The sequence below is a fragment of the Microcaecilia unicolor genome, chromosome 2 (assembly GCF_901765095.1).
Source record: "Microcaecilia unicolor chromosome 2, aMicUni1.1, whole genome shotgun sequence".
In the NCBI taxonomy this organism is placed as follows: Eukaryota; Metazoa; Chordata; class Amphibia; order Gymnophiona; family Siphonopidae; genus Microcaecilia; species Microcaecilia unicolor.
Window position 1 is genome coordinate 564,280,608 of NC_044032.1, and position 27,286 is coordinate 564,307,893.

The following is a 27,286-nucleotide window of genomic DNA, read 5'->3' on the forward strand; positions in this document are numbered from 1 at the left end:
AGCCTTTTTGGCTACATGAAGACTTATCTGATTGACCTTTGTTTTCTTTTTCTGTGTGTTTTTTTTTCTTTTTTGGTTAGGACCATGTTTTAGCTTCATATGCTTAGCAATTGTTAGTTTTTAAGACTATGTATGTGACTGTTGTTACCCGCCTTCAATAAAGGCGGGATATAAATGTAGTAAATAAATTAACCTCTAGCAATAAATAGGTGTTCAGTAACATGCCCAAATACATGCAGAGTATGCCTCTACTGGAGAAAAAATAAAAATGCAGGAAGTTTTGATTTGGAAGTCAGTGAAGAAGAAACCATGTCTGGGAGAGCAGTAAGACAAATTGTGCAATGTTCATGACTCATCTAAACTGCTGCTGCATCTCCATATATGGCTTATTACTTTTACAAATTGATCAAGGTGTATTTTAGTGGGGACAGGAGAGAGGCCTAAACTAGCAATTTTGTGAGAAATTGGACAGAAAACCTCTGAGGACTGTGTGGCACATGGAATGTGTAATCAGCAGAAAGCTCCTGGTTTATAAGTGAAAAGTAGTATGACTGGCTTATACTAATTTAATCAGGTCAAAGTGTATTTACAGCAGCATACTGTCTTCTACATCAGTCATCAATCTGAGAAAGCTGGTCAGACTTTGCTTCACTGATGTCAATCAGGCCTGCCCTAGCACTAGTTGAACTAAGCAATTGCCTAGGGTGACACAGTTGTAGGGGCAGCAACCTCTCCCACGCTCCCTTGTCAGTGATCTGCCATCTGTCCCTTCCCCACCCTCTTCCTCCTCATGGTCCAGCCTCTCTTCTTTCACTCCCCTCTCACAATCTGGAAGTCACCCCCCCCCCTCCCCACCCTTTCCCTCATTGATGTACTTTCAAAACTTGTCTTCTAAACATTGCTGGCTGTGTCAGGCAGCAATTCATACACACTGCCTGTGACCACTCTGAAGAAATTTTTTCTGATGTATCCTGTCCCATTGGAAACAGGAAATTGTGTTAGAAGGAAGGCTCTGAGGTGGCCACAAACAGCATGTGTGACTTGCTGGCAATGTGTAGAAGTAAACACAAACTTGAAAGTACACTGAGGGGTAAGGAGGAACTTACCAAATCGAGGGAGGGGAACAGAAGGAGAGATGCTGGACAGGTGGGGAAAAGAAGAGAATGGAGAGATATTGGACCACAGGGGGTGGGGGGGGGTGAGAAGGAGAGATGCTGGAAAGGAGGTGGGGGAAGGAAAATGGAGATGAGAGAGGGGAACAGATGGAGATTCTGACTTGAAGCAGGAAATAGTGGGAAGATGTTAACTATAGGGGGAAGGAGGAGATAGAGAGGGGGAGATGCTAACTATAGGGAAAGGGAGGGGGAGATGCAGCACTGTTTGGGGAAGGATTGGTGAGAGGTGAGAAACTGCACTGTTGGGGGCAGGAGAAGGGAAAGGGGACACAGAGATGCTAATCTACAAATATGGGAAAGAGAGACCAAAGTTTGGAGGGATGGAGAAAAGAGAAAAGATGCTGGACCCAGTCATAAATTTGGTATATATACAAACTTTTTAATTTTTAAAAATTAATGGAGGAGGGCAGGTGGTGAGGGAATTCACCGTGGGGGGGGGGGGAACTATTCATTATGAGGGTTGCACAGTGGGTGGCGGGGGCGGCAAGGTGAAGGTTCACCTAAGGCATCAGATAACTCTTGGGCTGTTCAGGTGAAGGTTCACCCAGGGCGTCAGATACTCTTGGGCTGGCCCTGATGTTAGTAAGCTGTCGGATTGATTGTTTTTCTCGCTAATGGCCTCATTGTCTGAAGTGTCACTGGGCTCAGATTCCACTTTAGAATTATGTGCAGCTTTGACCACTCCTACCCTGAGCTACAATGCAACCAAATATCAAAGAAATCATAGAGCTGAATTATTTTTAAAATATTGATGCCAATATTCTGCTAGCTGGTGAAGAAAGTCAAATGCCATTAATTTATCCATGTAACTTTATTCATATAGGCGGTCTTTTACTAAAGATTAGCGCGAGTTATCTGCAGCACGGCCCATTTTATTCCTGTGGGCCCTGCTGCAGATATCTCGAGCTAATCTTTAGTAAAAGACCTCCTATATGAATAAAGTTACATGGATAAATTAATGGCATTTGACTTTCTTCACCAGCTAGCAGAATATTGGCTAGCTTAGTGGGGTTTAAAAAAGGTCTAGCTGGCTTCCTAAAGGAAAAGTCCATAGACCATTATTAAATTGACTTGACTAAAACAAGTTTGTCACTAAAACAATAAGAAGCTTAACACCCATCTTTAATCCACCGTAAAAGCTTGGACAAAATGGAAAGCCTTCAAATGTTTACGGAACCTCTTACAATAAAAGCCAACAAATTCCACTGCCTCACACCCACAATATGAAAAATAGTTGAATTGTATGCAGCCTAATATGATGACAGGAAGGACTATAAAGCAAAAGTATACATAACTACAGATGGAGAGCACCAGAACTCGATTCCAGTATGCTTTCATATGTTTAAAATTCAAATAAAGAAATTACTCCTAATATTTAACAGAATAAACTATGTTCATTAGGTAAATTACCGAAGCAATTAAAGTACTTTTAAAAATGGAAATTCAGAAATCAAGTAATCCAGTATTAGCCACTTTTACTAAGCTGTGTTAGGTGCTAATATGCACCTAATGCAGCGTAAAATGGCATGCTGTGGGATGTATCCCAGCATCCTGTGGTAACTGCCAAATGTGCTTGTGCTATCCACATGCCAAAAAAGTATTTTTATTTTTATGAGAGGGTGTGTCAGAGGTAGAGTTGTGAGCATTTATGCATTAACCAGTTGGTGCAGCTTCATTACCATGCACTAACTGGTTAGCACACAGATGGCGTGTGAATTCTTACCACCTACAAAATGGGTGGCAGTAAGTGCACACGCAGTAATTTGACAAAATGGTGTGCACTAATGACAACATTAATACAAAAAATGGGAAAAAGCTGTTTTTATGACTACAGTAAAAATGGCCTTAGCATGCAGGACTCACATAATAGCACGCTAAGGCCACTTTTTACCACAGCTTATTAAAAGGACCAATGTTACAGCAGGGCTAGCACAACCATTAAGCAAGACTAGGCAGTCACTTGGGGGACAGCAAAGCGTAGCCATAGTCAAGGCAAAGCAATAGGTCATGACAACTACAAAAACTCAAAGAACCATCAGTGCATACTTTTTGCCTAAAGGAATGGTGGAGAATTTTCAAATAGCCCATTTACTTAGGTAAATGGCTTTTTAGAAATTACCCTCATTATTTGTGTGTGTGTAAGTTTAATATTTAAAAGCATGATGTCTTGGGGGAAGGGGAGCAGACTAGAGGCTTGAAAGTTAATTGAGTGGGGCCCTATGTTACAGATAATGACTGTGCTTTTTGTTTTGATATAGCATAAAGACAAAAAGAAGATTGAGTTAACTGATTAAGGTGTCTGTTTACTAAACTGTGGTAAACACAGTTTGTAATTTTCAAACTGTATTACATGCCATAGTGTCCCTGCTCTTAGATTATTATAACTCCTTATACATGGGTCTTCCTAAGAACGTGTTACGTGTATCAGTGGCGTAGCCAGAAGGCAATTTTTGGGTGGGCCAACAAGTTGGATGGATGGGCACTAGAGAAACACTTGCCACTTTGCCCTGCCCATGTCCCTACTCCTACAGCACACCTACCCCACTCCCAATAACTTCAGTGGGAGTAGCAGTGCTGGCCTCAGTGGCTGCAGGACACATTGAGAGCTAGGGGAAATAAAAGAGGGCGCACGCTTCATCCTCCACTGAGCCACAGTCCAACAACACACATATGCTTCCCCCAAATATGCCCTAAATATTACAGCGGGGCCCTAAAATATCAATACATCAAGAAAACTGAACAAGCCAAAGTACTATAGAATACTACATAGAAAATTGGTGCTAACAGAATACTTTGGTCACACACACAGAACACAAATGCCAAATACAGAATAAGTGACCACAAACCATAAGCAAATTAAATCAAAATCCCAAGAGGCCAGATCTTGCATTTAGCACAGAGAAACACAAAGAGATGCATTTTCTCCTATACTGTGCAAAATATGATGATACATGCAAGAGACAGCGTTAGGGGAGATACAACTAGGGCAACTGCATTTGGCCCCCTAGCCAAAGAGAACCCCAGGCCAGCTGGAAGCTGAAGAAGGTGCAACCTGTTAGTATGACTGGGGCCCCAAAGCAGATATTTAGGGGTCCCCTCCTAAATATCTGCCTTGGGCTCCAGTCATATCTAACACCAGCTCTGGCAGGATGTACATTTCAAATCTGACATATTCTAGTCACAAAATAGAAAAATAAAATTATTTTCTCTACCTTTTGTTGTCTGCTCATTTTATTTTTCAAGTCATGTTGGTCCCAGTCTCTGGTTTCTACATCCTTCTGTCTTCTCTTAACTCACTCACCAAGGTCTCATGTCCATTTGATATTTCTACTCGCTCTCTCTCCATGTCCACTAACCATCTTCTTCCATCTCTGTACCTCTATCTTCCTCCATGTTTAGTATCTCCTTTTCTCTGTGTCCCTATATTACTCTGTCCATCTTCTCCCCTCTCTTTGTCCCCAGTGCCAATATATCTCTACCCTCTCTGACCCTACCCCATCCAGCTTCTCTCCCTCCCTCCCTCTCCCTCTCACTCCCTCCCTCTTTCCAGCATCTGGTTTGGTTGCTTGATTTCCTGCCTCCCTCCCTCAAGCTGTAGGTTTAATATTCCCTTTTCCTTCATCTCCTTGGTCTGGTATCTCTGTTTCCCTTCCCTCCCTCCTTGTGCTGTACCAGCAGTTCTCTCCCTTCCCTCCAGTTCTCCTCCCACGTCCAGCAGCTCTCTCCCTTCCATCCAGATCCCCTCCTCCTCTTCCTCCCACATCCAACAGCTCTCTCCCTTCCACCCAGATCTCCTCCTCCTCTTCCTTCAGCAGCTCTCTCCCTTCCATCGTCCCCTCCTTCTCTTCCATGTCCAGCAGCTCTCTCCAGTCCCTTCCTCCTCTTCCTCCCTTGTCCAGCAGCTCTCCAACCCCTTCCTCCTCTCCCTCCCATGTCCAGCAGCTCTCTCCCTTCCATCCAGTCCCCTCCTCTTCCCATGTCCAGCAGCTCTCTCCCTTCCATCCAGTCCCCTCCTCCTCTTCTTCACATGTCCAGTAGCTCTCCCCCTTTCCTCCAGTCCCTTCCTCTTCCTAGCTTGTCCAGCAGCTCTCCAGCCCCTTCCTCCTCTCCCTCCCATGTCCAGCAGCTCTCTCCCTTCCCTCCCTCTTCCTCCCTTGTCCAGAAGCTCTCCAGCCCCTTCCTCCCATGTCCAGCAGCTCTCTCCCTTCTATCCTGATTCCCTCCTCCTTTTCCTCCCACCTCCAGCAGCTCTCTTCCTTCCCAGTTCCCTCTAATCCCCTTCCTCCTACAAGTCTGACTCTGTCTCTGGCAAAAGTATCCTTTCCCTTTCCTCTCCCCCCCCCCAACCAACCAACCACAAATCCAGCACTTACTCTTCCAGGCCCGCCCGCCCATCCAAATCCTTCATCGCTGTCGCTGCCTTTTCTCCCGCGGCTTCAGGGAATGGCCGTCCGGGAGGCAGCGATCAGCGTTGCCTGTCAGTGCCTGCCCTGAAATTGTGCTTCTCTTCTCCCCAGGCTTCGCCCCGCTCTTTTCTTCGCTCGTCGCGCTGCGCTGCTATTCAAACAGGCAGCTCCACTCCTCTCTGCCGCGTCCATCCGGCCCTCTGATGCACTTCCTGTTTAGTAGGGCCGGATGGATGCGGCAGAGAGGAGCGGAGCTGCCTGTTTGAATAGCAGCGCTGCGCGACGAGCGAAGAAAAGAGCGGGGCGAAGCCTGGGGAGAAAAGAAGCACAATTTCAGGGCAGGCACTGACAGGCAACACTGATCGCTGCCTCCCGGACGGCCGTTCCCCGATGCCGCAGGAGAAAAGGCAACGACAGCGATGAAGGATTTGGATGGGCGGGCCTGGAGGGAAAGTGGGTGGGCCTGGGCCCGTCCAGGCCCACCCGTGGCTACGCCCCTGATGTGTATTACAAGTTGTTCAGAATGCGGCTGCTTATTTGATTTCAGGTGCATCTAGATATGATCACATTACTCCTATTTTTAAAAATCTTCATTGGTTGCCTATACAATGGTGTGTACAATTTAAAGTATTAAGACTCATCTATTCAAATGTTTACCTTCTGATTTCAAGGTTCATTATGCGCATAGTTTCTAGAAAGGGAGGTTCTAGCATTTATTCTAGTTCTTTAGTGGTCTGTGAGCTATCAGTATCTGACTTCCCTATCAAGTGCTTCTCCTAGTTCGTATTCTCGGGCATCCATCTCCTCTGTTATTGTCCACCTTCGTTGTCAGCCAGCAATTGGGATTTAGTTGTTCAAACCCTACTAGAAGCCTTTACCAGATTTTCTAACCTTATTGTGTGGGTGACTTTAATGTAGATGTAGATACCTCATCTTCATCTCGAGCTATTCAACTGGAATGTCTTAGCTAATATGTTGTCCTACCCATTCTGCAGATCACACCTTAGACCTAGTTCTGTCAAAAGGTGACTCTCTTGTATCGTGTAACAACTATTGTACTGGTTCATTGTCCTGGACAGATCATTTTCTTATAACATTTTCACTTAGATTTCCAGTGACTCACGCTGTGTCCATACCTAATGCTAAACCTTTTAGGGATTTCATGTCCTTAGATATTATTTCCCTTCAGGGTTTTTCCAATTTGTTCCCTAGTAATTTTTCTGAGTTTTGTTTAGACAGCCAAATTGACAGTTGGAATGATGTTCTCCATAACAACTTAGACGAGTTAGTACCATTACAGCCTGTGAAATTATCATACCACAGACACCATAATCCATGGTATCATCCTAGCTTAAACCTTGCAAAACACCAGGTTCGAAGGGCTGAGTGAGCCTGGCAGAAAGATAAAACTTTTAAAAATTGCTTAAGCTGTAAGAAATTACAATGTTATTACTTACCAGGTCCAATTAGCTAAAAATGTTTTCTATTCTAAACAGATACAGGATGCGAGTAACAGTAACAAAGAACTGTTTTCTATTTTTTCTTCTTTGACCTGCCCTGCTCCGACAGCTCGGCTCTGTAATATACCTTCAACTAACACTTTAGCAAAATATTTTGTGGATAAAGTTTTGGCTCTTCATTTGTCCATTTCGGGATCCTTTTCAATGCAGGTTCCAGTTCCCTCACTTTATCTCTCATTATCCAGTCACGAAACTTGTGTTTCCCCTTCCCTTGTTCAGTTCAACTCTCAGTGGTCTTTTAATCTCCCTACTTGTGATTTACTTAAAAAGACATTGACAAGGATGAATGCTACTACCTGTTTACTTGATCCCTTACCATCTTCCTGCCTAAAGGTTCCGATGCAAGGTATTCTTCCTATTGTGCAGCAGTGCATCTCTAAGGGGGTCTTTTACTTAGGTGCGCTGGCGTTTTTATAGCGCATTAAAAATAGGCGTGTGCTAAACGCTAAAGACACCCATAGGAATGCATTGGCGTCTTTAGCGTTTAGCATGCGCCTATTTTAACACGCACTAAAAATGCCAGTGCACCTTAGTAAAAGACCCCCTAAACCTCTTTTTGAGTGTTACTTGCCTCCATCTCTTAAGCAGGCTTCAGTTCAGCCAATTCTTAAAAACCCATCCTTGGACCCTTCGCTGAAGTCTCGTGGGCCATTTTGAAGAGCGATCCAGCAGCAGGGGAGAGTCAGCGCCGGCAGGCAGGCAAGACTGGGGATCTTTCCTGCCTGCCCCGAAGAATTCGCTGGACAACCTACATAATGAAAGCACCTTTTTCACCTGTGAAAATAGTGTGTACATTATACTTTATAGCAACTACTTTGTAGTAGGTGACAAAAATATTTAGTGCATCACTTGTTATGAGCCATGTTAGTATGCATTCTGGTTTTTAATTGCAAATTTAAATGCATAGGCCCTATATTGTAAACAAGGGTTCACCTTCAGAAGTGTCTTAGCCTTGTGTAGTTGTTGGCTATATTATTTAACTACTATTGAAACAATCTACACCTGTGTATGAAATATCAAAATACCATTAATTTCTCATGGTATTTTCTATGTATGAAGCCTGTATTACATGCAGAAGAGGGCTTTTGTAAAATTGTATAACTGCATAGTCACATAGAATGTAGGAACATGTGTACCTACTTTTACACCATCTGCATGTAGGTGTTCCAGATAGCATCGTTTGGATAGAGCAGAGCATGCACAGATTTCCACAGTTCAGTTTATTCCACTTCATATTCTGCCTTTTGACAATTAGCTCAACAAAGTGTTTTACTAGAACACCTTTTTAAAGGCATATAGGCATCTTTAGAAATCAGGCACCTTTTCAAACTCTTCACTTCATTGTCCTATTGTAAAATCAAGCCTCTTATAATTTTACCCTGAATATATGAGACACCTAAGATTCCGTAAGTGTATTTATTCTGTGTTTCACAGGGAATCACTTTTGAAGAATTTCGATCATTTTTTCAGTTCTTGAACAACCTAGAAGATTTTACTATTGCAATGCAAATGTACAACTTTGCCAATCGCTCCATTGGACAAGGTGAGTGGTTATATATTAGGAGATTATAAAGTAACTATTTTAAAAATAACATGAACAATTTTAAAACACATTAATTGACCCTCATTTTTCATAATTCTGCTATGGAGGGCTTTATTTTCTTTACAGTTTGTTTTGGGGTTTTTTTAGTTCAATAAGTTTTATTGGTTTCTTTCAAATAGAATGTAAGAAAAGATCAGTATATAAAACAACATAACAAACAATTGAACAAGAGGGCTCTTCAGCTTGGAGAAGAAATGGCTGAGGGGAGATATAATAGAGGTCTGTAAATAATGAGTGCCAGCATATACATATAAGTAGTGACTTTTATAAAAGCACTGCCTGTGTATGTGTAACCCTGAGTTGGATATGAGCATCAAATGGATTACACAAATGTATTTTTATTTGTACTGCTGGAGAACTGAGCCAGAGCTAGCAGACTAGATTGTTGGCTGGCACAGAATCCACTCAATCCATTTTCCTTCTCTAAAGCAATACATTAGTCCACACAGTAAGGGTTGCTTCCAGCGGTGTGCTGGAGCCGGCTCGCACCAGCTCGCGAGAGCCGCTTGTTAAATTTTGACAGCTCTTGCGAGCCGGTTGTTGTACGGGGCGAGCCGGCTCCATTGCACGAGGTAAGCATGGCAGGAGGGCGCCATGCTTACCTCCCCTCCCGCTCCCATCCATATGTAGCGATGTCCTTCGCCCCCCCATCCTCCCCTGCCGCTCCCATCCGTCAGTTTCAAATACCTGCCTCGAAGCGCCGCCTTATTTAAAGCCCTGCTGCCTGTCTCCAGCTGCCTTCCCTGCTTGCTTCTCAGGAGTTCAGTTCTTCACGCCCTTAGTCCCGCCTTCTGACATCATTCTGACGTCATTTCCTTTTCCCGCGGCGGGACTAAGGGTGCGAAGAACCAAACTCCTGAGAAGCAAGCAGGGAAGGCAGCTGGAGACGAGCAGCAGGGCTTTAAATAAGGCAGCGCTTCGAGGCAGGTATTTGAAACTGACGGATGGGAGCGGCAGGGGAGAATGGGGGGGCGAAGGACATCGCTACACATGGATGGGAGCGGGAGGGAGGAGAATTGCTGGGGAGGGTGGGGGGCGATTGGCGAAGGACATTGCTAGACCTGGATGGGAGCGGGAGGGCAGGGGAGGGAGGAGAATTGCTGGGCATGGATGGGCAGAGGAGAGAACTGCTGGGCATGGATGGGCAGAGGGAGGCAGGGGAGTGAATTGCTGGGCATGGATGGGCAGAGGAGAGAATTGCTGGGCATGGATGGGCAGAGGGGGGCAGGGGAGAAAACTGCTGGGCATGGATGGGCAGAGGGAGGCAGGGGAGAGAATTGCTGGGCATGGATGGGCAGAGGAAAGAATTGCTGGGCATGGATGGGCAGAGGAGGCAGGGGAGAGAAGAGAATTGCTGGGTATGGATGGATAGAGAGGGGCAGGGGAGAGAGGAGAGTTTCAGGACATGGATGGCGGGGAGAGCAAGAGAAATTCTGGACATGGATGGAGGGGAGGGAAGGGAGAGAGAAGAAATGCTGGACATGGAGGGAAGATAGAGGAAGGAGATTAGATGAGGGAAAAGGAAGTGAGGAGAGAAACTGCACATAGATGGAGAAAATAGGCAGAAGCTGGATCCACTGTACAGTCAAGTATGCGGAGGACCAGAAATGAAGAAGAAAGGAGGAAAGAAAAGAAATAAATGGAAAGGAAGCCCTGGAAACAGAGTCAAGGGAACAGATAGAGAGCAGCAGAATCAGATACTGGACCAGCATGATCAGAGAAACAAAGTCACCAGACAACAAAGGTAGAAAAAAAATAATTTTATTTTCATTATAGTGTTTGGAATATGTCCACTTTGAGAATCAGGTGCTGAACGTTAAAAGTTTATGTTTATTTACTTATTTATGGCATTTTATCCCATATTAAACATGGATTAGATTGGAACCTGGGATCATTTAATTTTTTTTTCCTGGAGAGAGTAATGTGTTGGCCCCCCCCCCCCCCCCCCCCCCCGGGTATAGCCAGCTCTGCAATTTTTTTTTGGGGGGGGGGCGCAGAGGTGGATGGGGGGGGCGCCGAGGTGGACCGGGGAGAGAGCCTGTTGTTAAAAATTTACCAGCACACCACTGGTTGCTTCAAACTGTGAAGGGTTTACTGCAACTGAGAGAGCCAATTAATTGGGATAAAAACTTCCGGAACAATCTCATTTGATCAGCTTCCTAGTGGCAGGCCCTTCAGGTGGGACTGGGAGTTGGATGGGTTTTGAGTTTACTGCTGTTGTACTTTTAAATATATTACAACTGTTTTTTCTTCTTTATGACTTTTATTCATCTTCCTTTACAGTACTGGGGAGCCCTTTTACTAATGCGCGCCAATTCCGAGTTACTGCCTGGCTACCTTGTGGCCCTTGCAGTAATTTCATTTTTGGCGTGCGTCTGCTACATGCATTTGAAAAAAAAAATTATTTTCTGACGCGCCTCAGCTATGCACGTCAAGTGGCATTTGACAAGCATAAGTCATTACTGCCCGGTTACCATGTGAGACTTTACTGCTAAGTCAATGGCTGGCGGTAAGGTCTCAGACCCAAAATGGACGCTCGGCAATTTTCATTTTGCCGCATGTCCATTTTTGTCAAAAATTAAAAAAAAGGCATTTTTTATAGGTGTGCTAAAAAATGATTCTGCGCGTGCCCAAAACACATGTCTACACTACCGCAGGCCATTTTTCAGTGAACCTTAGTAAAAGGACCCCTGGATTTCCTTGATTGATGGACTAGAGCAGAGCAAAGTTTTTTTTTTCTTTATTGATGATTTTATGCTGATTGCTATGTTTCTTTTGAGGCTTGGCTTTTCTGTACAAGTTGTTATTTGCTTGTATTGTGAATATCATTTTTACAAAATTTCAAAAATCAGTGGAAGCAATTCGATAGGAATGTAAACAATAAAGGAGAATGTTATGATTTACAGAAACCAAGAAAGAAGATACATCTAAAAAGAATATCAAATATGCCCTGTCAGACTTGTCAAGGCCTCCTGTGGTTAGTCCCTATTTGGTTTGCCAGTTTCCAGTGGTACAGTTTTATACTATTTAATAGGAAAACTAAGCAAAATTTTCCACACTGCTTTTAATGTAAGCATATTCGTGTCAGGCTTTCAAAGCAGAAACTAGGTTTGTGAGCCCTTGGGCCACTGCCGTGGAGCAGCAGTGGCAGGCAAAACCACCCCACACCAGAGACAAGGCAGAACTCTGACAAACAGCTAGACTTCACCTGCGCTTGACCGCCCTTCGCCAGGAGTTGAGCCCCAGGGTACAGGCGGCCGGCAGGACTTACCGGACAGAGCAGGCACTGGAAACCAACTAGGCTGAACAGAGACTGAGGGTCAGAGGGGAAAGGAATATACATGGGCAACAAGGCAGGAAACTGGGCTAGGACTCACAGACAGACAATACTACACAAAGCAGGAAATGGACACACTAAAGGACAGGAACTGAAAGCTGCCACGCAGCCACTGAAACAGGGTACAAATACTGACAGACAAGAGACAAGACTGAAAGCTGCAGAGCAGCCACTGAAACAGGGTACAAATACTGACAGACAAGAGACAGGACTGAAAGCTGCAGAGCAGCCACTAAGCAAGAGACACAGACAAACAGAAACTAGACAAGGAATACAGACCAGAAACAAGACTAGGGAAATAAGCAAATAAACCTAAGCTAAACTACACACAGACTAACTAGAATCAGATAAGGAACAATACAAGAAACCAGACTAGGCAGAAGTGCAACAAAGCACCAACAAACCCAGGGACCTTAGACAATGCAAAGGCAAACTCAGAAGGTTCCAGGTGGTAATAAACCCATCAGCAGCTGAACTGAGCTGCAGGAATCATGAGGCAGCTACGGGTGAGGCTAGCTGCCAAACTTCAAACCAAGTCTGGAGGGCAGGAATATCTGGACCGGACCAGAAAGAAAGTCTATGGCAGCCACTGGTTCTGGCCACCAGAGGGCAAGAGGAACACAAACCAAGACACAGGCAGAAAGCATACTGAAGCACAGAGAGGCTTAACACAAACAGGTGCAGTACAGTGGAGTAATCAGAGCCATGCTGGAAGCAGCCAGCAGACAGAGACAGAACTAACTCAGGAAGAACAGACAGAAGCCAGCTCAGAAGCTGATCGCCAGAAATAAGGTGAGTCTGAGAGGGGTCACAACCACAATCGTGACAATTCGGGCCTTTTGCTGTTTAGTCAGGCATTTCTATGGCTGTGTTATTCTGTATATGAAAAATGTCTATTGCTGGTTTTATGATGCTGTTTAATGGTACTGTGTTTCCCTGTAGTTTTCTTTGTTGGTTACTGCTTGTAGCATTCCATGTGCGGACCTGAACCAAAATACTGCTAAGTGATTTCTGAGTATATTTTATTTTATTCTAACTTCTCAACTTTTTGGCTGTAGGTTTGGATACCTGATATTCTCTCTAATTTAATGCTTATTGCCTAATTAATTTGTCCTGTGAACCCTCTTTCCTTCCTGCCTAGCTCTGATAGAGAATAGGCTTTTCTAACTGCTTCTGGTCCTGAAGCATTCTAACTTTGTGAATATGTATTGTGGTTATAAAGTTGCATTTTACATTGATGAAACTGCTATAATTATTGGGAATATTTAGATTTAGGCAACTCCGGCCCTCGAGAGCCGCAGGCAGGTCAGGTCTTCAAGATATCCACAATGAATATGCAGGAGATAGATTTGCAAGCACTGCCTCCTTGGTATGCAGATCTATCTCTTGCATATCCTGAAAACCTGACCTGCCTGCGGCTCTCGAGGACTGGAATTGCCTACCTCTGTTCTAGGGGAATTTGAAAGTTAAATCAACTGAAAATTCTTTGATCAGATTGTACCTCTTCTGGTCATACCTAGAGAACGTTTCTTGATACAGCACTTGGCTGACTCACTGGGACTTATAAAGGTGGACCAAGCCGTGGGACCGGACGGAATCCACCCCAGGATATTGAGGGAGCTCAGAGAGGTTCTGGCAGGTCCTCTTAAAGATTTGTTTAATAAATCCTTGGAGACGGGAGAGATTCCGTGGGATTGGAGAACAGCGGACGTAGTCCCACTTCACAAAAGTGCTGATAAGGAAGAAGCTGGAAACTACAGGCCGGTAAGCCTCACTTCGGTTATTGGAAAAGTAATTGAAGCGATGCTGAAGGAAAGGATAGTGAATTTCCTGGAAGCCAATAAGTTGCAAGATCCGAGACAACATGGTTTTACTAAAGGTAAATCGTGCCAAATGAATCTCATTGAATTCTTTGACTGGGTGACTGGAGAATTGAATCAGGGACGTGCTATAGACGTAATCTACTTAGATTTCAGCAAAGCTTTTGACACGGTTCCCCACAGGAGGCTCTTGAATAAACTTAACGGGCTGAAGATAGGACCTGACGTGGTGAACTGGATTAGGAACTGGTTGACAGACAGATGCTAGAGGGTGGTGGTTAATGGAATTCGCTCGGATGAGGGAAAGGTGAGTAGTGGAGTGCCTCATGGATTGGTGCTGGGGCCGATTCTGTTCAATATATTTGTGAGTGACGTTGCCGAAGGGTTAGAAGGTAAAGTTTGCCTTTTTGCAGATGATACTAAGATTTGTAACAGAGTGGACACCTGGGAGGGAGTGGAAAACATGAAAAAGGATCTGCAGAAGCTAGAAGAATGGTCTAAGGTTTGGCAATTAAAATTCAATGCGAAGAAATGCACTTAGGGTGTAGAAATCCACGGGAGAAGTATGTGTTAGGCGGTGAGAGTCTGATATGTACTGAGGGGGAGAGGGATCTTGGGGTGATAGTATCTGATGATCTGAAGGCGATGAAACAGTGCGACAAGGCGGTGGCCATAGCTAGAAGGTTGCTAGGCTGTATAGAGAGAGGTGTGACCAGCAGAAGAAAAGAGGTTTTAATGCCCCTGTATAAGTCATTGGTGAGGCCCCACCTGGAGTATTGTGTTAAGTTTTGGAGGCCGTATCTTGCTAAGGATGTAAGAAGAATTGAAGTGGTGCAAAGAAAAGCTACAAGAATGGTATGGGATTTGCGTTACAAGACGTATGAGGAGAGCCTTGCGGACCTGAACATTTATACCCTGGAGGAAAGGGGAATCAGGGGTGATATGATACAGACGTTCAAATATTTGAAAGGTATTAATCCACAAACAAACCTTTTCCAGAGGTGGGAAGGTGGTAGAACTAGAGGACATGAAATGAGATTGAAGGGGGGCAGACTCAAGAAAAATGTCAGTAAGTATTTTTTCACGGAGAGAGTGGTGGATACTTTGAATGCCCTCCCCCGGGAGGTGGTGGAGATGAAAACGGTAACGGAATTCAAACATGCGTGGGATAAACATAAAGGAATCCTGTTCAGAAGGAATGGATCCTCAGAAGCTTAGCCAAGATTTGGTGGCAGAGCCGGTGGTGGGAGGCGTGGCTGGTGGTTGGGAGGCGAGTCACAAATACCTGGCAAGATCCCAAAAAAGTACAAAACATTCTATACTGCTTATCCCAGAAATAGTGGATTTTCCCCAAGTCCATTTAATAATGGTCTATGGACTTTTCCTTTAGGAAGCCATCCAAACCTTTTTAAAACTCCGCTCAGCTAACCTAAGCCTTTACCACATTCTCTGGCAACGAATTCCAGAGTTTAATTACACGTTGATGAAGAAACATTTTCTCCAATTTGTTTTAAATTTACTACATTGTAGCTTCATCGCATGCCCCCTAGTCCTAGTATTTTTGGAAAGCGTAAACAGACGCTTCGCATCTACCCGTTCACTCATTTTATAGACCTCTATCATATCTCCTCTCAGCCACCTTTTCTCCAAGCTGAAGAGCCCTAGCCGCTTTAGCCTTTCCTCATAGGGAAGTCATCCCATCCCCTTTATCATTTTCGTTGCCCTTCTCTGTACATTTTCTAATTCCACTATATCTTTTTTGAGATGCGGCGACCGGAATTGAACACAATATTTGAGGTGCGGTCCACCATGGAGCGATACAAAGGCATTTTTGTTTTCCTTTCCTTTCTTAATAATACCTAACATTCTATTTGCTTTCTTAGCCGCAGCAGCACACTGAGCAGAAGGTTTCAACGTATCATCAACGACGACACCTAGATCCCTTTCTTTGTCTGTGACGCCTAACCTGGAACCTTGCATGATGTAGCTAAAATTCGGGTTCCTCTTTCCCACATGCATCACTTTGCACTTGCTCACATTAAACGTCATCTGCCATTTAGACACCCAGTCTCGTAAGGTCCTCTTGTAATTTTTCACAATCCTCCCACGATTTAATGACTTAGAATAACTTTGTGTCATCAGCAAATGTAATTACCTCACTAGTTACTCCCATCTCTAGGTCATTTATAAATATGTTAAAAAGCAGCAGTCCCAGCACAGACCCCTGGGGAGCCCCACTAACTACCTTTCTCCATTGAGAATACTGACCATTTAAACCTACTCTCTGTTTTCTACCTTTTAACCAGTTTTTAATCCACAGTAGAACACTACCTCCTATCCCATGACTCTCCAATTTCCTCTGGAGTCTTTCAGACGCCTTCTGAAAATCCAGGTACACAATATCAACCGGCTCCCCTTTATCCACATGTTTGTTCACCCCTTCAAAGAAATGTAGTAGATTGGTGAGGCAAGATTTTCCTTCACTAAATCCATGTTGACTTTCTCATTAATTCATGCTTTTGGATATGCTCTGTAATTTTGTTCTTTATAATGCCCAGCATCGACGTCAGACTCACCGGTCTATAATTTCCCGGATCTCCTCTGGAACCTTTTTAAAAAAACTGGCGTTACATTGGCCACCTTCCAATCTTCCGGTACCATGCTTGATTTTAAGGATAAATGACATATTACTAACAATAGCTCAGCAAGTTCGTTTTTCAGTTCTGTCAGTACTCTGGGATGAATACCATCTGGTCCAGGAGATTTGCCACTCTTCAATTTGTAGAACTGCCCCATTACATCCTCCAGGTTTACAGAGAATTCTCCCACTGGTTAGCTTCGAATACCATTTCTGGCACTGATATCCCACCCAAATCTTCTTCGGTGAAGACCAAAGCAAAAAATTCATTTAATCTCTCATGGGAAGCATTGAACCACCTCTCTGTAATAGCAGCAATATCCAAGTTTTCTTCAAACATCAGGGCTTGCAAGTCTTGAACCTTTTTAGTTAGACTACGAGTGTTTGTGCTTGTTGCTTTCTATATGTGCTTAGTGAGTTTAGGAGGTTTTCTAAATTTAGATGACCTTTCCCTCTGCCATCATGTTTATTCTGGGGGTGACTTTCTAGATTTCCTTGTTTCCTTTTGTCACCCCCCACCCTCTAGTTGTAATACTCTATTCTCATTTACTTTGTTGTTACTATTTAATGTATACTATCAAATCACTTTTTGTACTGTTAATTACAATAAGTTGTTAGCCACATTGACCCTGATCTATTGGGATAATGTGGAATATAAATGGAATAAATAAATAATAAGTCAGAATATAGCTAAAATGATAAGAACAGGAATGTATTTATGAAACATATTTGTCCTCATCACTGTTTTAGTATTGTATGTAAATATAGCATAATGATTCACATTGTTCTCCATATGAATCTGCTTTGTAAGTTTGAGCTGAAGCATTATAGTTGACAAAAGTGTATAAACATTATGAAAGATGGCTGCAGATTCAACCACATTATAGAAATGATCATCTTACTTTGTGCTTGTGTTCTTTTGATGTGTTGTTTATCTAGATGAGTTCAAGCGTGCTGTTTATGTAGCTACAGGCCTGAAGTTGTCACCACATTTGGTGAATACAGTCTTCAAGATCTTTGATGTTGACAAAGATGATCAGTTGAGTTATAAAGAATTTGTTGGCATTATGAAGGATCGGCTACAGAGAGGTTTTAGGGTAAGAATATTCATTTTATATTACTTATTTCCCAGAATGAATATGGGGAATCAGATTTAACTTGCAAATTATGGAACGTGAATTTTCATAACAGACATCCATACATCTTTACATAATCCGTTCTTTTCAGAGGGTTATCATGCAATTGCCAGCTGTACTTTAATAATTCCAGGTCCACATATAATCTACTCCCAAAAAAATATTTTATTTTATTTTCAGCACTTGATATACCGCAAGTTATCCCTGAGGCGACTATACGGTTTACAATTTCTATTATAGGTACTTTGCACAATCATAAAAACAATCTGAAAAAGTGTACAAATTCAGTGTTAAAACAAAAAGTATGTCACATCAGTCAGCACGACAGCAGATGTTTCAGATTTCATTGCTGCCTCAGGAATGAAGTTGTAATCTGTCAAGATCTGTGCAATGCTGTTTAATTATGTGAAGAAAACACAACAGGTTGAAGACTCCTATCTGTGTCATGGCAGATCATGTAGAAAACATGCAGGCTGAGAGGATGCCAGACTAGCTTAAATGTCCATCAGAAGTGACATTCTAAAACTGTTCAAATGTGTATCCACATTCATGTATCATGATTTGCCAACTCAGCATATCACAGAAATATTCCAACCAGAGCCTATACAATAATCCCCCCCCCCCCCCCCCCCCCCCCCCACCACCACTACCACCACAAGCTGCTAGGTTACCCTGTTCCAGGAAGAAGACTTTCTGGTTGGTCCTTGTTTTGAACTTACATCCCAGAACATTGTTGTATTTATAGTTCCTTATTCTGTCCATTGAAATCAGTGCTACAAGTTCCATAATGTACTAGGATAGGGTTCTCCAAAACCTAGGACTGGCTGAAAATCTCTCCAGGAACTAGATAACTTGACAGCTCTTCTACTCAAAGAAGTGGAGCAAAGATTTACCGCAGTCAATGTTTAAACAAAACATCCCAACCAGAATCCTCACTAGTAATGATGTCATTACAAGACTGTGGGGCTCATTTTCGAAAGAAAGAAAATGTCTAAAACGTGGCCTAAAGCAGCGTTTGAATATTTTTCTTGCCAAAACATTCAGATTGCTATTTTGCAGACGTTTATCTGTGCATTTCATCCAGATCACAAGGGGATGTGTTGGGGGGTGTTAGAGGTGGGATTAGGCCGCTCCTAACACTTGGATTTTTTCTGATATAATGGAACAAAACAAAAATGTCCAGGTCTAAAACTTAAAACATTGTGAGGTAGACCTGATTTAATAACGACTAAGCCACAAAAAAGTGCCCTAAATGACCAGATGGCCACTGGAGAAATGAAGGAATACTCCCCCAGTGGTCACTGACCCCCTCCCATCCCCCAAAGATGTGAAAGAAACAGTACATACCAGCATCTATAACAGCTTCAGATGTTATGGCCAGTCCTATTAGAGCAGCAAGCAGGTCCCTGGAGTAGCCTAGTGGTCAGTGCAGTGCACTGTGGAAAAAGGGACCCAAGTCCATAGTCCACTCTGTTACACTTGTGGTGGAATGTATCAGCCCCCCCAAAACCCACCAAAAACCTACTGTACCCACATATACGTGACATCTGCAGCCATAAGGGCTATTGTAGTGGTGTATATTTGAGTACAGTAAGTTTTTGGTGGGTTTTGGAGGGCTCACCATACAATATAAGAGGATAAGGGTGAAATTTGTACCTAGAAGCTTTTATATGAAGTCCACTGCAGTGCCCCACTGCTCTGTTGGCATGTCTGTATGGCCAGTCTACTAAAAATGTCGGCTCCTACATCCCAATAGCTTGATCTTTGTGCATTTTTCAGTTGGACTTTTTTTTTTTTTTTTTTTTTTGGAAAATGGACCAAAAAGATAAATGCACAGAGCACAAAAACCTCTAGCAAGTGGCCATTTTTGAAAAAAAAGAAAGATGTTTTGCTATTTGGAAAATCGCTATATTCGCCATCTGGATTCTGGATGTTTTGAGCAAAGTGTCCAAAGTTGAACTTATATGTCATATCAAAAATGCCCCTCTGTGTCCTCCCCTTCTCTCCATATAGCAAATACATCACACAAACACATGCTAACCAGAAAGCATTGATAACGATACTTATCCATATACATTTTCTTAAACCAGGTCATTGAACCCTTCACACATGGGTAAAATGTACGTACATATTTTTTTCTCAGCAGACTTTGACATATTTTCAAAGCAAAAGCACACACACCTAGGGCTCCGTTTACTAAGGCGCGCTAACATTTTTAGTGTGCGCTAAAATTAGCACACACTAAACGCTAGAGACACCCATATATTCCTATGGGTGTCTTTAATGTTTAGTGTGAGCTAAAAACGTTAGCGCGCCCTTTAGCACAGCTTAGTAAACTGGGTCACTAGTTCTGCTTTGAAGATTTTCCCCAGGTAAACTGTGTGCTTTCATTTCCAACTGCTCTTTGGAGTTGCAGATAATTTCTACATATATGCATGAATTTTCTAAATTATGCACATAAGTAAGATCTTTGCCATAACCCTGCCCCCAAAAATTCCTCTGTTCAATGCAGGTAAAAATATTCAGGCTAAAGAACTGTTCTGCCCACAGACCTGGCTTTCAAAATTACCCATACACTCCAATAATTTTTGCTTAGAACCACTTGGGGAAGTGTCATGCCACCATTATCACATATGCTTAATATTATCAAAAATTGAAGCCTCAACTAACCAGGAGGAGTCATAGACTTTTAAAAACCCTATCATGGGTTATATTATCATTGGCTTCTCTTACAAAACAGAAAAAACAGCAGTGGGAGAAAAAGACACTACTCAAAAAACCAGTTTGTTAATTCTAACAAAATTTTACTAACATCACATAACCGTAAATTGGTAATTCAAAATATAGCTGTTTTTTTGTTACTGAAAAAGATCACAGTTTTTTTCTGTTGAAATCTGATCAAACTCCACCACTTATGATATGCAGATCTTCTCCCAAGCATTTAATACATATGGGGCCAGATTCTATATATAGCGCCGAAAAAATTGGCATAAAAAAAAACTTCCTCCTCCTGACACAACTTGGCGAAACAAGGGGGCTGAAACAGATTATTCATCCCTAATAAGAGCCCCCTTGTTTTGTCAAGCTGCGTCAGGAGGAAGAAGTTTTTTGACCCCGATTTTGAAATGTTTTGAATGCTCACCTTCCAAAAGTCACAAACAGACTTTTGTGAGAAAAAAAAATGTAGATTTCAGACGTTTTCACACATGCATCTTAAATGTAAAGCTACTAGAGAATGTAATATGTGTTTCATGTACAACATTTAAAAATCTTTGTCTCAGTAGATGTATGCAAGACATCATTATGCAAGACTTTCTTAAATGTCTACATCTTAGCATGCAACAGCTTCCTCTCTGTTATTGGCAGAAATTTCAAGGCATTTTAGAAGGTCTTTTGTGTTCTTTTACACTTTAAAGCTGTGCCAACAATGTGTTCTGGTGTTTGACTCAATTGAGAAACAGATATAGATGAGATCATGAATACCTTTTACTGGTCTCATATCACTCAGATATCTGAGTTTTAATATTTACCTATGCTAAAAAGGCTTTCATGGTGTTGTATTAGCTATCTGAAATCAGTTGCAAATACTTTTCTCCAATAACTTGACCTTGCTTTGCTGTGTTGGTTCAAAAGTAATAGTTATCCTAGAAAAATTAGAATCTATGGGGTGATTTCACCTCAGAAAGGAGGCCACAGAGAATAGCTATTTGAGAAGATTGGGTAAATAAAACGCTTCAGAAAGCATGCAGAGCATAGCTTAGGGGGGTTCTTTCCAACCCCTCTATATGTATGTGCATGTGTGTGCGTGCACACATGCATGCATACTTGTGTGTTTGTATCTGTGTTACCTCTGCATATGCCTGTGACCTCAAGAAGAAAGAGGGTGAGTGGGGCTTTTAGAATGGAGTGGTACCCAAACATTCATTTGGTTGGACAATAATAATAAAATTAAGCCATGTGATAATATATTTAACTCGATTTCTCTATCAACAGATTTCAAAAGAAAGGATTTTACAATTTAAACACAGGGTGCCATTGTTCCAAGGTAACATATCTACCTGTGCTGCTCCACCACTAGGTGGCAGGATATGTAACATTCATTAGCAAACTATATGATAAGTCACATGGAGGATAATTCTACAAATGGGCACCTATTTTTAGGTGCCTAGAACATTCCTATTTGGAGCCTGCTCTATAGAGCTGGTGTAAATGTTTGCACCTAAATTATGAAAGAAATGCATAGATTAGTCTTTTATAATCTGTGAGCTGAAATGTGTACTCAAACTCCATCCATGTGAATGCCCTCCTGCAGAGTACATGCTACTGAATATTGGCACACATATGGAATACTGCATAGCTGGAAACTGTTTATTTATGAGTGTACTTGCCCCTATATCTAGATGACTGTATATAGAATTAGTCCCTAGACGTTACCATAGGTTTTGTAGTAGAATTTAAGACAAAAAAAAATAATCAATTGCACATCAGAATCTTTAAGAACCAGCCCACCAGGGGTAGGGGTGTGCTTTGGTGTGGAAAGCATGCGGATCATGCCTCACGGAATATTTTTCTAAGCCCTTCGCATGTATGTATGTATATTTATGCATCTGTGTGTTGGCTCTGTGACTAGGAGAAGTGAGAGGAGAGCATTATGAAAGGTGCAATTCCCTAACTGCTGTGTGGAGCAGAAGTGTTTGAATGCTGCAGCCCCCAGAGCTGTCTCTTATGTAGAAACGCATTGTGCCATATGGTTGGGGGGGGGGGGGAGAAGGTATTATTTTTCTGGACCAAACCTCCCCACCACCACGATTGTCTGGCCATTTTCCTCATTTTGTTTTCTCCATTCTAAATTTGGTCCTATTCTGTTAAATTTTCAGAGTGTTATTTTGATCCCAGAAACATAGACAGGTGGTGTCAAAACCATTATGAATAATTTCTTTCCAACATTCTGTTGAGTTAGAAAGAAGAAATAATGAGATTTGGAGCTTGAGTGGTGAATTGAGCAATCATGAGCATATACAGCAATAACAACATGCACTGATGCCGTTAATATGCATTATTTGCCATAGGGTTATTGCATATATCCCACTGCATTGGCCCCATTGCTTTGTTCATTTTGGAGTCCTTTTACAAAGGCGTGCTAGTGTTTTTAGCACATACTAAAAGTAAGCTTGCGCTAAACGTTAGAGACGCCCATATATTCCTATAGGCATCTCTAGCATTTAACACATGCTAATCAGCACACCCTAAAAACGCTGGAACGCATTTTTAAAAGACCCCCTTTGTTTGGATGGTTTCATACTGCAATTACCTACTGGTGTACAGAGAAAGGTGCAAATCACGTCCTTTCCTTTAGTTCGGTTGTACCATCCTGAATGAGTGGGGTGTTATCCCCTTCTACCAGCAGATAGAGGTAGAGAAAAACAAATTTCTTCAAGTGAACTCACCGGTATAACCTGCTGGTGCTCAGTGGGAAAAATTCAGTATGCATCTGCCAAAGCAGTAGGAGGTCCCTACATAACACATCCATGCCCCATCAACCACCCACTGCAGCTGTAGTTACATTTTTTTTCTGTACTTTTAAAACAGTTTTTGCTGAGCAGTTAACATCCTTAATTTGAATTTAGTAAAGCAACATTTAATGAAGTAAAAACATTTTCCAAAAATATTTTATATATATATATATATATAGAATACATGGAGGATGCTTTTAAGATCATTTCAGTTTCTGTTAGAATTTTCCCTTATAAAACAGTGGCATTTTTGGTCCACAGAATTTTTTCTTTCAGTATAGAATTTGTGATTTGTTCTAAAAGAACTGCCTGGAAATGTTTAGAAAGCAATGGGATGTACTGATGTGCCACCTGGTGTTCAATTTAGAATCTGTACTCTGTGACTAGAGTTACTTAGGGGAGATCTTTTACTAAAGCTTAGCTCAAGTTATCTGCAGCAGGGCCCATAGGAATAAAATGGGCCCTACTGCTGTTAACTGGAGCTAAGCTTTAGTAAAAGACCCCCTTAAGGACTTTGCATAGATGTAACATGTGAAAACAGCTATGAAATTTGGCTCTTGCTATTTTTGATACAATAATGTTTTTATTTATTTTTCTTTGTTAACATATCATAGTAATTAAACCTATTTAATTACACGGGCTAAAATACAAAAATTGGTACTGAAAAATATTAAAGCTCGCTTAATTACATTCCAAACAGTTCTGATAACATTGTTCTTAGAACTTGTATACAAATATCTTTTATTAATATAATCCTGCACATTTTCTTTTACATAAAATATCTCTTCTAAAATCCTAATACCACATAATATATAAAGAATAAATTATCACATGAGTATATTGAATGGATGGAAGATTTTGATATTTAAAGAAGTTTCACATATTCTCTTTTACCTATGAGAGGATTGTTTTTGGAGTTATTGAATCTCGCATTGAACGTTGGAGGGGGTTATCTTATAGTAAGATGATAAATATTACATCTTTTGGAAGAAATGACATCCAGCACGTTTAGAGTGTATTACCCCCCTGAGCGTGTTGTTTTTTATCTATTTGGACAAATGATTTGAATGAGATTTGAAAACTACAATTTTGTTCTTTTGAAACCTGTATGGACAATGGTTTAGACCAAGCTCAGAGGAGCTGATTTATTTGATAGAATTTATAAAAGATTTATAAAAAAGGTCTCCAAATTCCTTCATATGTTGATTGTTATTGGAAATCTTAATGTGAATTTGCAATTAGCCTATTAGTATATGTGTGAAAGAGAGTAAATGTGAGAATTTATTCTTTATGTATTATGTGTTGTTAGGATTTTAGAAGAGATTTTTGTTGTGTAAAAGAAGATGGAAACAGTTATTGGCAATGCACCAAAAAATGCTCAAGATTTCTTAAAGAGATGTTGGCATGACAGTATGTAGTATAGCTCTGATGTTAATTTTGTGCATCGAAAGATTAGCACAGCTGGTCAAAGAATTCTGAAAGGAATCACTGATGCTTGCAGAGGGAACAACTTTTGGGAGGGAGATGATGGCACGGATGCCGGGGATTTTCAACCCCTGTTTTAAACTGTTTAGGATCTTGTAGCCAGGTGTTTATCATATCCATTACTTTTATAAAAGGGCACTTGGTCTGTCAAGGCACATAGTCCTATAGGTTGTGCCTGTTTCATAAGGACAAGGCAACTTGTTCATTTATGTACATTTATAACATTGCTTCCTCTAAAAGCTGCTGCACAAAGTTACATCTGTGCCAAGGCAGGAGTTACTTTGTGTATGTTGGTAAGAATCAGTGCTTATATATGTATTTTATAAGATAACATACCTAAGTGCTTATCCCATCCCATCCCAACCCTCCTCTCTTCTCTTCTCTTAATTTCTTATCGCTGAGAATGTGTACATGTATATTATGTAAACATAAGAGCTATGTTTTCCCAGTGTTCACTTTTATGGATGAATATGCGGGGGCAGTTTTATAAGAACCTTTTGAGTATGTAGATCAGGTATAAATTACCTGCTTGGAAATAATTGTATTATAGGGTACCTATAAACATTTCTAAAACCATGCCTATTTTATGAAGAGGCCATATGCACCTACATGTATTTACAAAAAAATGATCTCAGACCTATCCCCAGTTAGTGCACAAATATTCTTGCACAACTTACACCTGCTTGGAAGTAGGTGTAATTATGTGCATTATCCTCCTCATTCTGTTACTGGGTGCATAAAGGTTAGGCACCATCTGCCGGATTCTATATATCGCGCCTTAATTTCTGTCTGGAAATCGAAGTGTATTCTGTAACAACACACATAACTTAATTGGTTAACTAGCTAATCAGTGCTGTCAATTGAATGTTAACAAGAAATTATCAGTACTATTGGCATTAATTAAGATTTAAGTGCAGAACTCACAAAGTGTGTTCTGTAACGTGGTGCGTGTAAATTCTAAGTCACATAGTTGAAGAGGGGCATTGGTCATAGGTGGGGCGTGTGTGTTTCTGAAATCTGTGCATGTTGTTATAGAATACACCCGCTCTGGGGGGGATTCTATGTATGGCGCCTAAAAAATCCACATGGAAAACATTTCTGCCTAAGCGCAGTATATAGAATATGCTTAGTTGATATCCTAGCACCTAAAACTATACACATCCATTTACACCAATGAAAATGTGGCATAAATCCAGGCATGTAGATTTACGCACACTGGGCCATAGTCTATAACAACGTGCATAAATTTTGCAATGCCCATGAAACGCCCATTTCCCTACCCATAACCATGCCTCTTTTTGCCTGCGCACTTTAAAATTTAGGCGCAGTGCATTACAGAATACGCTTAGGGACTTGTTAATGTAAATACTAATTATTGCTAATTAGTGCTTATTATTGCTTAAGTGCTGTTAATGCTGATTGGCTTATTAAGCCAATTAAGTTACGCTCATTGTAGAATAGATTTCAGCACAGAACGCTAGGCGCTATATAGAATCCAAGGGCCTGCACCTAATTTAGGAATCAGGATTTACACCAAGTAAAACATGGTATAAATGGCCATGACTAAATTTGGTCACGTGGAGAGGCACTCGGCATAATCCTGTATACCATGCGGAAATTTAAGCCTATTCTATAAAATTTATGTGTACTTTTACTTCTAGGCGTATTTTTTTTCTGCGTGGAATTTTCAGGTGACATATATAGAATCTAGCCCCATTTGTGCACATATGTTATAGAATACTAGCACATATATATGGAAGCAGTGGCGTAGCTATGTGGGGCCAGGGGGCCTGGGCCCCCGTAGATTTGGCCCTGGACCCCCCTGCTGACAACCCGTCCGACCCCCCCCCCTCCCTCCACCAACCCGCCGTCGCCTGCCTTTGCTGGCGGGGGGACCCCAACCCCCGCCAGCCGAGGTTCTCTTCTCACAAAAGGCTTCCTTCTGTTTCTGACGTCCCTCACGTACAACGTGCAGGACGTCAGACTCACAGAACGAAGCCTTGCAGATCCCTCACGTACAACGTGCAGGACATCAGACTCACAGAACGAAGCGAAGGCTTCGTTCTGTGAGTCTGACGTCCTGCACGTTGTACGTGAGGGACGTCAGAAACAGAAGGAAGCCTTTTGTGAGAAGAAGAGGACCTCGGCTGGCGGGGGCTGGGGTCCCCCGCCAGCAAAGGTAGGCGACGGCGGGTGGCAGCGGGAGGGGGGGTCGAGAGGGTCATCGGCAAGGGGGGTGTTTGGGTGGCGGCAATGGCTGGGGGGGGGGGGGGTCGGCTAAAATGTGCCCCCTCACCTCGGGCTCTGGCCCCCCCTTCCCGCCGAAGTCTGGCTACGCCCCTGTATGGAAGTGCAAGTTGTGAGCAAAGTAGTATTCTATAACATGCACACACAACTGCCTTATCGCCTCTTTTACAAAGCCGGGCTGCCGATTCTCGATGCAGTGAATAAGAGGAAGCCCACTCAATTCCTTTGTAAAAGAAACCCTTAGTGCATAAGTGGAGGAGTGGCCTAGTGGTTAGAGCACCAGTCTTGCAGTCCAGTGGTGGCTGGTTCAAATCCCACTGAGGCTCCTTGTGATCTTGGGCAAGTCACTTAACCCTCCATTGCCTCAGGTACAAACTTAGATTGTGAGCCCTCCTGGGACAGAGAA

The 27,286-nt window shown here is 42.2% G+C and overlaps 1 protein-coding gene across 7 annotated transcripts in view; it reads left to right on the forward strand.

Moving 5' to 3' along the window:
• The window catches only part of MICU3 (mitochondrial calcium uptake family member 3), a 195,686-nt gene that overhangs the window by 149,810 nt on the left and 18,590 nt on the right, over window positions 1-27,286 (forward strand). For 5 of the 7 annotated variants that reach the window (XR_003940729.1, XM_030191433.1, XM_030191439.1 and 2 more), the window contains 2 exons: window positions 8,536-8,644; window positions 17,439-17,596. Coding sequence is in view for 6 of the 7 variants with exons in the window: in XM_030191433.1 (XP_030047293.1) it covers window positions 8,536-8,644; window positions 17,439-17,596 (267 nt within the window). In the remaining variant the exon portion in view is untranslated. Of the gene's footprint in view, window positions 1-8,535; window positions 8,645-17,438; window positions 17,597-21,628; window positions 21,681-27,286 lie in introns of all 7 variants that reach the window. The other 2 variants (XM_030191438.1, XM_030191434.1) reach the window with 2 other exon arrangements.